General features: G+C 36.4%; 1 protein-coding gene across 3 annotated transcripts in view; it reads left to right on the forward strand.

Moving 5' to 3' along the window:
• LOC139731020 (MAP kinase-activating death domain protein-like) overlaps nucleotides 1-11,520 on the forward strand; it is a 107,946-nt gene extending 96,426 nt beyond the window's left edge. For all 3 annotated transcript variants that reach the window (XM_071641901.1, XM_071641903.1, XM_071641902.1), the window contains 2 exons: nucleotides 8,831-8,900; nucleotides 9,201-11,520. In XM_071641901.1, the coding sequence (XP_071498002.1) occupies nucleotides 8,831-8,900; nucleotides 9,201-9,379 (249 nt within the window). In that variant the 3' untranslated portion in view covers nucleotides 9,380-11,520. The remainder of the gene's footprint in view (nucleotides 1-8,830; nucleotides 8,901-9,200) is intronic.
• The last annotated feature ends 2,296 nt before the right edge of the window (nucleotides 11,521-13,816 follow it).

Below are 13,816 nucleotides of genomic sequence, written 5' to 3' on the forward strand. Positions count from 1 at the left end.
AGTACTCTGTTTTAGTTCAGTAAGCTGTTAATTGGAAAGTAATATCGCATGATTAATAAAAGGCCTCATACAAAAGTGCATTTGTTTGTTGTGATCAGAAAGAGCTTAAAGCTTCATTAGAACTGGGAAAAAAAAAATCTGTTTGTGGGAAAATAGAAATTGCATGATTCAGGCTGTATTTTGAGTTCTGTGTGTCTTGGTATGTTCAGTGTATATATTGCCCACATTCTTCAATCAGACACTTTCAAGGCATAGCTCCACCTGAAAATGATATTAATACTAAAGCACCCTTAAAATAATTAACAAAATAAACCATTGTGTTTAAGATCTTCCATAGGTGATTATGTGGAGTGTGCACTTAATTCTAAGGGTACAGACAATATTTTTTTTAAGTTGTTGTTACTGGTACTTCTAAATTGGTATTCTAATATCAGCTTTGATCATCACAAGTATGGCACAGGATCCTAAAGTAAGAGGTGGGAGATTCTGTATACATTTATGTCTAAAGTACTTTTGCTACTCTTTGAGTGGATGAAGAATGAAGTTCAAGCTCAATATTTAAAGACAAAGACACACTCTTCCTTCTGTTTTTTTAATTGTGGTGTTTTCTACCTTTTTTTTGGGGGGGGGGGGGAGGGAGGAAGTTTTCAGTGCACTAGCAATCAAACAAGGGCAGAAGATTCTTGCTACACAGAAAGTTGATGGTGTCAGTGTTTTTATCGCCTTGAAATACAAGGAAACACTGTCACAGTGATGAAAGTGTTTCCAAACAGATTTTGCAGTTATGCTCTTAAACTTTTCCCACAAAACACATTAAATGAAGTAGCAGGGTGTGGTGAGAAAAGGCTTGAGCATGTGAACCATGGACCAAATGCTGTTTGAGCTCAGCACATAAGCATCTTTCTTTGGTTTATGCCAATAAAGACAGATATGCTTTTTATCAGCACTATGTGAATGAAATGAACAGAATTAGTGACCATATAGTGAGTGCTGGATGTAGCTGATAATGTTAGTCATGCTAACAGTGCTTTCAGGTGAATTTATATTACTGAAAGCATTGACAAGAAGAAATGCAAGGAGGTAAAGGAACATTACCATTTTTTTTCTTTGACAACTCAAAGAATTATTACTGTCCAACCATTTGTTTATCTGTTTTTACTAAACTTGTTTTGTTTTTTCAGAAACATCTCAGATCCAAAATGTAATAAATGCATATCTGTGAACAATCACATTCCTGATGTGTGACAATACTTACCATGAAAGGAATAGTGGTTGTAGAGTCCATGATAGGGATATGTTATAGACTTCAGTTCCCAGATTCCATTGAAAGTTAGACAGCTTTTGCCTAAAATGCTTGCATGTTTCAAGTACCGCTGCTGCATGTCTAAACGTCAATGTGTGATAAGATTATCATATTCTTATACATAGAAAGGTAATGAGGAGGCCTCTAATTCACTGATGTAAAGATGGTGAACCCTCAGAACCAGCCAGCTGTATGCTCTTCCTGGTTTATCAGGTCTGTCTTCACATGACATCTGTATTATGAAAAGATCAAGTTACCAGCATGTAGCTGGTTAGATATCGTAGATGCAAAATATTTCATGGACATGGTTATTTTGTGATTGGGAGTTGTAAGGCAATATTGCGGGTGATTAAATTTGCAATCATGAATGTGAATATTGTACCGCTTGCATACGCTCAGCATATAGACGTGCTTGTGTGCATGGTAGGCTAGGTGTAGCTGCTGCCTGCACCATGTCATGTTGCATGTACATACATTGCTTTCATAATGAATACTCACATATTTTGATATTTTGATATTTTGGTAAGTTTCTAAATTTGTAATTTTTTTTTTTCACAAAATTCACAAAAATAAATCTCCCATGAAATATGCAGCATCTACATTATTCGCCTCTCACTTTTGGAATATCCACGTGCTTGATACTTTTCAGCAAGGAAGGTATAGAAAATGACATCAATATTTTTGCATTTTTCAGAATATGAATACTCTGCATGGCAAAAAAAGGGAATAAGATGAAATGAGAACAGTCAAAGCATAATACATCCACAATTAGTCAATCTGCAATTACTTCCAAGTCTTGCAGCAACCTTGCATACTTTGCAAGTGCAAAACATGAAGTCCCTGTAGGATAGGGTGTGGGTTCCACTCAAGAGCCCTTGAGGATAGCGTCAAGGTTCCACTTAAAGACTCTTCAGGATGGGTCAAGGTTCCACTGGAGAGCCCCTGGGAGGTTTTGCAGTTAGTTGCTTTGTGTTTTTATTTGGTCTTCATTCTCATGGCATTTCTGCCATCTATTTCAACACAACTTTAGGAGATATACGTGGTTGACAGTAATATGCATGAAAGCATTGTTAGTGTTACATGCAGAGATACAGATTGAGAGGAATTTAAGATTGTAAATTTAAGAAATCCTAGCAGAGTTATGAAGAAATACTACTTTTCACAATTTCAGTGATTTTTTAGCAAAGTTCAAATTTATTGTCATGTGGGCATTGTTTACTCTAGCATTTTTGTCTTTTCCCATGATTATGGGCAACTTTAATATGCCCTCCATATCTCCCTCTCCACCCCACCCCCAAAAAAGAAGATAATAAGGAAATGAGAAGCAGTCTCTCCCTTCAGAGGTGTGTGTATGGGTATTGTTGTATTTGATGTTACAGTAATTTCTGCCTATTTCAGACATTATTCTGTTGATAAAACGGGTGTGCACCATACAAAGGAATACATACGGTGTCACCACTTTGGGCCCCCCCCCCTTTTTTTTTTACCCCGGAAGTGCGTAAGTGGCACTAGAAAGAAATAGATTTAAGCCTCGAAGTGTGAGCAACGCGGTAAGGTAATGTTTTTGCGCTGAAGACCCCCTTTTTTTTTTGCTTGTCAGCTGAAGAAACCCGGAAGTAGCCATGGATTCTGAGTTAGATCAGGGGAGAGCTGTGATGTAGTATATTCACTTTTGTATAGAAATCTTTATGTACCTAATGCAAGGTAACATGACATGATAACATTGTCAACATATAATTTGGAAAAGAATGTGAATAAAAGATGGTACGAGCAGAAATATTCTTAGCAGTCTTATTTTACACAAATTTTGTGATTCCTTTTTGAGCCACAGAATGTGAATAAAAGATGGTACGAGCAGAAATCTTCTTAGCAGTCTTATTTTACACAAATTTTGTGATTCCCTTTTGAGCCACAGAAATATTAACGCATGCAAACAATAGTATGCAAAAATATTCTTCAAAAACAAATCAAGCCATGCCAGGACTACGCGCAACTAGTAACTACTGTAAGTCTAGTGCACTGCATGGGCCATGATGTAGTAATATCTGGGGCATAGCAACACACTAATACAGTTCTTTGAATACAGAACACATGACTTGTTTATGTACGAGAAATCATCAGGTAGAATCATTCAGTGCAAGTATTGTGCTTTCTATGCATTCTTATTTATTTTGTAAAAGAAGATGTACCGGTAACCATTACTGGACCCTTGCAACCATGAAATTAACAATACAAGAAAATGTCCGACATGTGGCATTTTATAGACATTTCAGTTCTTACAGTCTTTCATTTTTGTTCATTCTTCACTTAACTCAATGAAACACAGGTCATGGAGGTAGTTACATGCTCTTTACTGCATCATACACTACAGTCCTATATTAGTCCTAATCTGGAGTTAACTTACAGTGCAATGTAGGTCATCTCAAGAAATGCATATGACATTGCAGTCTGAGATGAGATAGTGCTTACTGCTATATTGTGTACCTTATTTGTCTATGAGCAATAGATGCAAATCCTGCCTCGTGCTCTGTAGAGTAGTTTCTAGCTTGACAATTTGTTCTAAATTTCAACTTAACAGATTTTTAGAATATGTTGTGCACATTTACCTTCTTTTTTTTTTCTAATATAATGTGAGTACATTACACACATTTCTATGGATGAGTGTTGTGATGAGGGTAGTGAACCTTGCATGTAATTTTTTTCTCTTTTTTTTTTGTTTGTTTGTGATGGAGAAGGTGTCCATCTGTGAGATGAGATGGAAGTAAAGTAGCAACAATGGATGAAGTGCAGTATAGAAATAGTTTGTAGTATGTGTCACAGTCTTTTTGTTAGGGTTTGTGTCATGCCACACAAGCTGCTTGCTGTTTAACATTGTGAATGGTCCTTGTAAGGTCTGTGAGATCAACTTCATGTGGAATTCTTAGCCTAAAATGCAGACATGTGATCTTATAAAGATCTGTATATAGTATAGTACCAAATTCACCAATCAAGGCTTTTGCCCAAAAATCTGCCATGCTTCTAGCATTTGTATGTCTTGAAATATGAAAACTATGTACTAAAAATCTAAACGATGTTAGAAAATTACGTGGTAAACATTGTACTTACATTGTTCAGACAAAATAAAACAGGTGCTACCAAGCCAGTGGAAAGCTAGCCAGAATACTGCCTCTTCCCCATCAAAGGCTATTGTATCTCAAAGATTGTGTGACATGACAAGCCTAGGGCCTCCGGTAGCCATGTAAACCAGATTGGGGTCAGGGCGGAGACTCCCTACACTTCTTGTCTCAACCAACTTTAACCTCCTTTACCCCATTCTCTCTTGCTCATTCACTCATTTCCTTCGTTCATTCGTTCACTCTTGAACCTTCCCCCTTGGTGCTTTCGCCCAAAAGGAGAATGAGGTAGGCCAGCTTTTACATGCAAATAGCTGTCTTGGTATCATATTACCTGTGTATTGTCACCCTGAGTCTTATGGTACCCCACGTTGCATTCTAACCTACATTAGTCCTTTCTTTTCATATATTGGTTTTCAACCTGTATTACCTTCAGACCAAACATAGCCCAGACCCTATTAGGACCAGACACAATTTGTACTGTACTGTCTTGTCACCCGTGCACAGCTTTCTTTTATATTTATATTTTTTGTGTGTGTCATAGTACCATTTTTAGCCATATTTGTGATGAAATGCGATGGGGATGATATTGGTATGGTCATTGCTCTAGAACACTCAGGAGTCCATCCATTGTGAGGGCAGTCTAAAAGTGGATATGATGAGAAGTCTCCTTATTTTTGACCATCAAATAATATTTGCATTTTTCATAAAGTCATTTGATCCCACCAACAGTGTAGCAGAAACAGCATCAGGCAAATAATGAAATGAGGACAGAACAGAGATGTAGACAGTCTACTGACCTACAGCGAGTCCCTTGATATGTAACGTCATTATTTGTGAGTTACCTCCCCCCCCCCCCCCCCTCTCTCTCTCTAGTAAACTTATCTTTCCTGCCTGCACCTATTTGGACAATTATTACACAGTTATACATTTGTGCAGAGCATGCGTCTTTGTCTTCGCCCACAAATCTGTGAAGGTGTGCAAACATTTAGTATGATTTAAGAACAAGCTGGGAATGGTGTGTTTAATTGATGAACAGTTATTACTTGATTGCAATTTGTGTTGAACCAATTCTCACATTGTTGCTGAAACCAAGCACCCAAGATCGGAGACCTCATAATATTGTTACAGTGAAGTCTCAAGGGAAATTCACCATGTGTAACAGAAAGCTTATTAAAAAACAAACAAACAATGAGAGAAAGTCTGTCATGGCCATCCTATCAAGACTGTTTGTACTGTTTGGAGCCAACATTTGTAATTAGGTCAGTCCATGCCATATGTCTGTATCAAGAACTCCGATAATATAGCAAGAGTTCAAGCTGTGTGTCAGTCAAGTTATGTGTTCTGTCGTGATCAGTGGATATTTTTTGTTACCTTCTGATGTATCTTATTGCAGTTTGCCTAATACAATTTTCTTTGCAGCTTTGTGTATTTAGACAATGTAAGTTTTATTTTAAAGGCCTTTACACCACTTCCATGTCAGTCTAATAGCATCTGTTTAATACAAATATGTGTAATTATTGGTGCTCCAGCTGCTTTCTGCATAATCACAAGAAGAGCTGTTGTATGGTCCTAATTCAAAATACAGTGTCACTCTTTTGTCATGCCCTCAGCCTCAATGCCATGTAACCTGTCAGTCTGATATGTCATGTGACTGCTCCACCATTGGTTTTCTGTGGTGGTATGAGATGTCTTGTGCTCTCCATGATGTAATCACATGTAAGATACTATACAGTCAATTCTTCAATGCATGTCAAATTGCTATAATTGTGCTTGCAAGTGCATACTAATGCAGATGTAATTTACATCTCATAGAACTCCATGATTAAGTTCATCTTTTTCCCCTCTGTACCTTCATTGTGTTATGATTTCTAAGAAATAAAAATTGAAAGTGCACTAAGTGCTGGACAAAATCACAAACTTGCCTTTGGCATCCAACTCCACCCTTCCCCCAACAAAATCACATTTTTGTTTTATTTCATTTCTGTGTGAAATCACAAACTCCACTCAACTTTCTTATTCTAAAACTACAACATGATTCTGTTCTCTTATTCCTTTCATATTGATTGGGAAAGAGTAGCACATTATTTTCAGTTTCACCATGATATTAGTTATTTTCTGTATCTATTTCTGATTAACATTGACACCAATATAGCGTAGAACGCAAAGTTGCAAGAAAATTTCATAGAAATCAATTCATATGTAGTACCTTTACAGATCATTTGTTTGTAAGCATCTTCTAGGTATGTGTTATTGTTTTTTCTAGTGATTATTCAATGATATGATTCCTTGAATAGAAGGCATAGAAAAAAATTAAGCCCTTCATCAGGCAAAAATATATGATGTCATGCACTGTAACTCATCAGTCTAGTGTAATTATGTCTGCCAATCAAACTGTGATCCTGTGGATTAGATTCATAGGATTGTTAGAATAACTAACAAAGGTGGAATGAAAGTGATCCAAGCTGATGTTTCTCAGTTTTGCAAGCAAGAGAACACTCTGCATATGCACCTCAGTAGTTTTTGCATTTGATTTGTCAAATGAAAATGTCTGTTTAAAGGGGAAAAGAGAAGAGAAGAAAAAACATAGATCAGAGCACGTAAGCTGACTGTGAAATTAGAGGTGTCATGGTGACCATTAGTTGACCCCTGTTGACCTGGCTGTCATCCCCTGGTCATTCTGTGGAAGCCTTGCCCAAACCTCCAGTGTACTTTGTCCTTTGTTTCTTTCATTCAAAGGGAAGTAATCTCAGACAGCACGCTGTTGGAAATATGAGCGGGGACATGGAAGCAGAATATCTCTTCTGGATATTTGAATGAAATGAAACAAAATTAGTCATAATGAAATGGATGTCAGTGCATCCACTATTGAATGCCTCTCAGTAAGTGGCATGACATGCCAATGTAGGTAAAGAGTTGTTATGAGCCAAGTTTATTGGATGATATAAGGTGGATTACTGTCAAGTTCTGTGTCAGATGTTTCCTTCAATCATTTAGATGTTTTCTTTGCATATTATTATTGTCGTTATTATCATTATTATTATTATTATTATTATTATTATTATTATTATTATTATTATTATTATTATTATTATTATTATTATTTATTAGCCTTTCAGTCACAAATATCAGTATTACATTATTCAAAATCAAAACACACATTGGAGAGTTATGGGTGCACCAGGTTGGGCAGCCCGGGTCTGGAAAGAGTCAACTAAATAACTTGGGCCCTGATGTCATAATGTCATAATATCTTCCAGAACAGTGTTTTCCAGACTAAGAACTGAAAAGGGATTTTTGTCTCTTTGTATGTGTAAAGAGTCAATGGAGTCAAAAAGGGGCCTGAGCTAGAAAGAATCAGCTGTAAAGAGCTGAAAAGAATCAAGAATACACGATAATGTCTCAGTACATCAATCAAGATAATTTGTTGTGACCCTATTTGATGATTTCCTGATAGTTGATTTGTCATGATTTCCCAAAAGTTGTCTCATTTTGATGAAACACTAAGTGAATCTTGGCTTGCTTTTTACTATTTGTTATGGCAAATTGATTATAGTGAGTTATTCAATGGGTAAGTACCAATATTTAGTATTTACAGGATATTTATGTTCATAATGTCCCTGTTTGTTAACTATACTCCATTCATAATCAATTATCAAACAGAAATATACTGAGATTTTTTTTTTCAAGACTTTCTTTGTATGAAATTGTGCTGATAATTTCAGACATTTCTCACCAGTTATGTCTTTTTGATAGAGGATGTAACACTGCACATGTTACAGAGCATGAATTCATAGTGCATGTCAATTGTGCTTTGGGTTCCTGAGAAATTTAATAGCTTTGTATGTAAGAATGTTCTTGGCTTTCCAGGTAAAGGAACGTAGATAAACAAACTCAGATGTCGTACATTATAAATATCCTTTCATGATACCATTTGCTAAAAAAGTTAGCACATAAAATGAACTATTCCCATCTTCCTGCAGAAGAAATCAGAGAAAACTCCATAAAAGTACAATAAATTGCAGATTTAGAAATACAGACATGTATTTTTTTTAATAACTACTGAATATTTGCCCCAAAATAAGTAAATTTGGCCCACTTGTGATCGCATAATATAATGAAGTTGAACTGCTTTATTCTTCACTCCAGGGCCCCATTTTATCAAAAGATAAAATCGATTTAAATTTCCTTACTACACAGGTTGCCATAGACTTACGGTTGAAATCAACTATATAATCAATTTTAACTCTTTATAAAACAGGGCCCAGATCAGCCATGTATGGTATTGTTGTATGAGGAAAGAATATGAGTGGGTAGTAAGTTCTCTGGAAAGCTTGCTTTTGATTGGTCACTGAACATGACATCATAACTGCCTTTTTATCTCTGTGTCTGTTTCTTTATTTACTCCACCCAGGCATTCATTGAGTTAAAGGACATCAAAGAATACAAGACCAAGAAAGATATCTTCATGCTGGTAGAATTCAGTGAGTATCATGTAGTCATTGCAAGGAATGTTTCAAGTTCCATGTATGCTAATGCTGCAATGAAACCATATATGGTTAGAGACATTGTCAAAATTGAATTGTAATGAGTGATTTCTCTGTTTAAACTGTGTACTTTCAAGTTGTACAATCTTGTTCAGCCGGCAGCTTGTCAAAAATGTTACTTTTGATAAATTGTCTGCCAGAGTCCTTGTACTGTGCATGTTGTATTGTATTGTATTACATCATTGTACAATTTTATAACACAGGCTGTCCTTTCATGCTACTCTGTTATGTTCACAGATCACCAGCAAAAGAGTGCTGTGCGTCACAAATTTCGCTCTACCATGGCCCATGACATTGGCTATGCCATGCTTTGCGTCTTTTCTTACATCGCAGCAGCACGCAACTCAGAGACAATTAGTCGCAAGGAGCTTGAAGCAAGGATGGCAGGGCGTAGGAGGGAATTCTTGCAGAGCTGAACATCACACACATATACAACAATCATTTACACCACCTCTTGTAAATCCATCATTCCTTCTCTGTCCCAGAAAAAGTTGCAAAGAACAAGTTTACAAGTGTGATGTTTTCACATTATAAACCTTGAAATCAAGTGGAGCCTCTTTAGTCTTCTTCAAGTCACTCTACGAGATTATTTTTCCTTCTTAAAACGATCACATGAGATGCTGCTGTGTAATGTCATACTGTTCTGTTGCAGTGGATGGATTGCAGTCCCTCTGCCCAATCCAAAGGCAAAACCTTCAGGCTGGCTAGTCTCACTTCAAGTCTTTTCCATGGAGAATGAGAAGGATAAGGGAATCTTGTATAGCTTGCATGGTATTGACTTTCCCATCTCTCCTCCATCATGTAATTTTATGATGTGACCAGTGAACATACAGTACCGGTATGTTGCATGAATAGACTATGCTCAGTAATAGCAAGATTGGTAGATGGAGATAGGATGAGGATGGAGCTTCAAGGAAGTCAGTGGAGTGAGAAACCTCCAACCAAGTCCTGAGTCAGCATACTTGTCCTTTCAGAGTTAAGTCTCATTTGTCAGGCCACTTGATGCACACTGTGGGCAATACTGAAGCACAGGGAAGTGTGTGAACCCATCACTGAGCTTCACAACTAGGTACATGCTGTGTCATTTAAAGATGCGTGATGCAAGCTAATTTATATTGATAGATGAAGCATTTTGTAACCAGACTCCACATCGCTACAACTTAATGCATGATCATATGGCATGTAACTGTGTACCTTGAGGTACGAATCTTGGAGTTTTATTATCACAGCAACAGTCAGAGTAATGAAGACATCTGACAGCAATTTCTGTTCTTTCATACAGAGTATCAGGTAGCTATTTCGCCAAGCAGGGTATAACTTAAAACACTGTCAAGTTGTGCTAAAGGGAATAGAGTCTGAAACTCACATGAAGAGATGCACCATGTTTCATGTGAAGTGCTAACTCTTGGAATAAATAGTTAACATACATGTATATTTAGAAATAGAGAGTATTTGTTCTGCAAACCAAGAAAGAATGCTGTTTTGAGAAAGTACAATTGCATTCTAAAGAATTATTGTCATAGAGTGGCAAGCAAAGCAATTGTGATGGGCATAATGAAGACTGAGCTTTACCTTGAAAAGTTCCAAGCAGGATTTCTCATTACTATTTAAGCATTTGCTACTTCTACAGAGTCTATATACATGAATGGTGACAGTACTGCATTCACATGACAGTGTTATCTCAGTGAGTGGCCAGTAGGTGTACTCCTTCATCAAAACTTCTCTTGTGAGTTCAGATTGTGAAATGCGCAGACAACTCTGCTGACTCTGTCAACCATTTTGTTTCACATCATTTTTTCCTTTCATCCAATGAGCAATGTGATATCAAGATATCAGATCTGATTCACAGTGAAGACAAAGACAGAAATGGGTTTATGATCAAATCTGAATTGGTGGGATGTACCACAGCAGTGTGCTGTAGATTTGAACTCTAATTTTTGTATAATTCAGATGATATGAGAAGAATGTATTGCTCTTACCATGTCATAGAGCCAACAAGTGGATACTTGTTGGCTCTTATGAGAATTTAGCATTTGATGAAGAATCAGATCTAAGTTGTCACTTTCAGAACCAATATCTTAATGTCCTTTACATTCAATTGATGCAATTTTGTTGTATGCTGGAGATTTATCATTGCTTTGTTTTGTTTGTAAGTGGAAAACAAGTGAAAATACTTATTTTGCTTTTGTTTTTGATTTTCTTAACCCACCATTGAGTCCTTAGACAGCAAAAAATTTAAAAAAATAAAAAAATGAATAAAAAAGAGGCTTATACTTGTAGTTTAGGATGCTATGCCAAGGTATTGAGGTCAGCTTAACCCTAACTTACCTGGGCTATTTTGTGAGCCCCCCCCCCCCCCTTATGATCTCAGCCGCGATTCGCGCGTTCGTTACAAAAATTGGCACACACGTCACTCATGACGCAATCTATAGGGCTGTGTTGTTAAATTTCAATAAATCGCTTTATTTTATTTTAATATATATGAATTATGTTATTTTATGCATAAGATTAGAATTTGGCTAGAAATCATTAAATAAAGCCCCCAAACTTCAAAATTTTTTGCTTGAGGACTCCTTGGTGAATTCAGATTTAATTTAATCTAAAAAAATTTGTATCATTTTTAATTTCTTATGTAATTTATTGTTTTTATAATTTCTTATTTATTTCTTTGTTTTTTTACTTTTGTTTTTTATTGTTTTTTCAATGGGAATCATTGGCAACACTATTTCAATCATATAAGAAACATAAAATTAATTTTTTTTAATCACTAAAAGTAAAAATAATGATACAATTACAAATTTCAGATAGAAACCTGATTTGTATTGGTTTTGTACACAAAATCACGTTTTTGAGCAATTTTCAGTCTGACATGCACTTACATAATGTTGCGTAACTTCGAAACCGCGTACCCGGACGTCGCAAATTTGGTCTAAAAAGTTGCGCAAGGCTTCAAGGTAAATGGTCATGCATCGCCATGTGGATGCGTTCTCGCGTTGCGGAGATGTCGCGCGAAGTGTCGAGGGGGGGCCATTATGGCCCCCCCAGGTAAGTTAGGGTTAAATCCCAAATTGATATCCCTCTCAAGCCCAGACTGTTTCAATGGAGCAATATTGGATTGTAGAAGGCTTAACGGTGCACCACGTATTCTTTCTGGGTATGTGTTTGGTCTTGAAAAGGGCCTACCCAGTTCCCTTTTCAGGGCCAGACACATACCCTAGAAAGAATACGTGATGCACCATTAAGCCTTCTACCACCCAATGTTCTACCGCCATGGAAGCCTTCAAAGATTTGAGCAATATTGATGTGGAGTAGATATCATAATGCTTGGAAAAGTGAATCTCGCACACGAACATCAAAAGCTCAAAACACAGTGCAAAGAGGATGCAAGCATGGAATGAAGCTGGTTTGTAAAACTAGCTCTGCAAGATTTATTCTGCATGTTGATTTTCTATAAAAAAAAACACCTTGAAACAGCACACCTGGCAAAAAAAAAAAAAAAATAGAATTAAAAAGATAAATCAAATTAAATAGATTAATAAAAATTAGATAATGATAATGATTATGACCTGTTGTTACATTGGCTTAAATATAAGTAGGAGGTGCTGGGTCACTTATTGTTTGGCTCCATGAGTGAAATACACATGTACCATTTGTAGGAATATAGATTTGCCTGCTTGTATTTTGTAGTCTTATGCCTATGCAGTGGCGGATCCAGAGGGGGACGCACCGGGCGCACGCCCCTCTTATTTTTGGTTAAAACAAAAGAAATAAAAAAGATGAGGGGGGTTGCGTGCGCCCCCCCTCTTTAATTTTGCAAAGGCGCCTCCCCTTTACAGAATTCCTGGATCCGCCCGTGCTATGGCTGTATATGTGTCAGTGGAAGATAAAATAAGGAAGTATATGCGGTCATCGAGTAGTCTAACATCCTTTTATAAACCAGCAGGAAGCAAACTACTAGATCTTCTTCTTTTGATAACTTACAGACCACCATGTGGTGTATCAACATAGTGGTACCTTTATACTCTTAATGAATACCTTTCCAGGTCCCAGCAACAAATTTTAGGTTTTCTCTTCTGGTATATATTTGCAACCTACAGTGTGTACCTTATGGAAGAATTTTCTTCAGAACTTGTGTATTCCTTACTGATTAGTACTGAAATGTGCAATACAAACATTATTTAATGCTCAATTCTTTCCTGCAAACTTATCTTAGTTGGTAATCTGTTCACCTGCTGTGTGGATGTGGCAAAACTTTCTAGTATTCATTCATATTTATATTCTTCCATTAAAGTTAGCATTGTTTCCTTGTATCATTGCCTATCTTTCCCATTTGTGTAAAATATAATAGAACTGCATATTTATGTGCATATATGTGCTTTCTTTATTTACCAAGGTATTATTGATATACATGTATGTTGTTCACTAGCCTATGGTATTGGCGTGTATTCCAAAATTCTTGCTTTCATGATATAGGTATATATTCATTTATCATTTATTTTTACATTCATTGACTTGTTTCTGGAGAAATTAGAGCATGTATTAGTTTGACAGAGGCAAAATCTTTTATCAAGTTACAGACATGTGTCATTACATTATGCCCTGAAGTATTTGATTTTTGCCATGAGTATTCATGTATAGTGTAAAGAAATACTTCCTAACATAAAAAATGGTACAAATATTACTGTTTGCTGTCATATGTCTTGTTTCTTATCAAATTACCATTTTCATTCTTGCTCACTTGCCCCAAACTGTCATTGAGGCATCAGACTATTCCAGAAGAATAAGTTTTACTGATTTGTTTTTGTTTTGGGGTTTTGGCACTGAGTACGTGTGTCATAAATACACTGCAAATA

Source organism: Diadema antillarum, unplaced genomic scaffold (assembly GCF_040938485.1).
Source record: "Diadema antillarum isolate AM-2024a unplaced genomic scaffold, OU_Dant_1.0 seq00000348_RagTag, whole genome shotgun sequence".
NCBI classification, from domain to species: Eukaryota; Metazoa; Echinodermata; class Echinoidea; order Diadematoida; family Diadematidae; genus Diadema; species Diadema antillarum.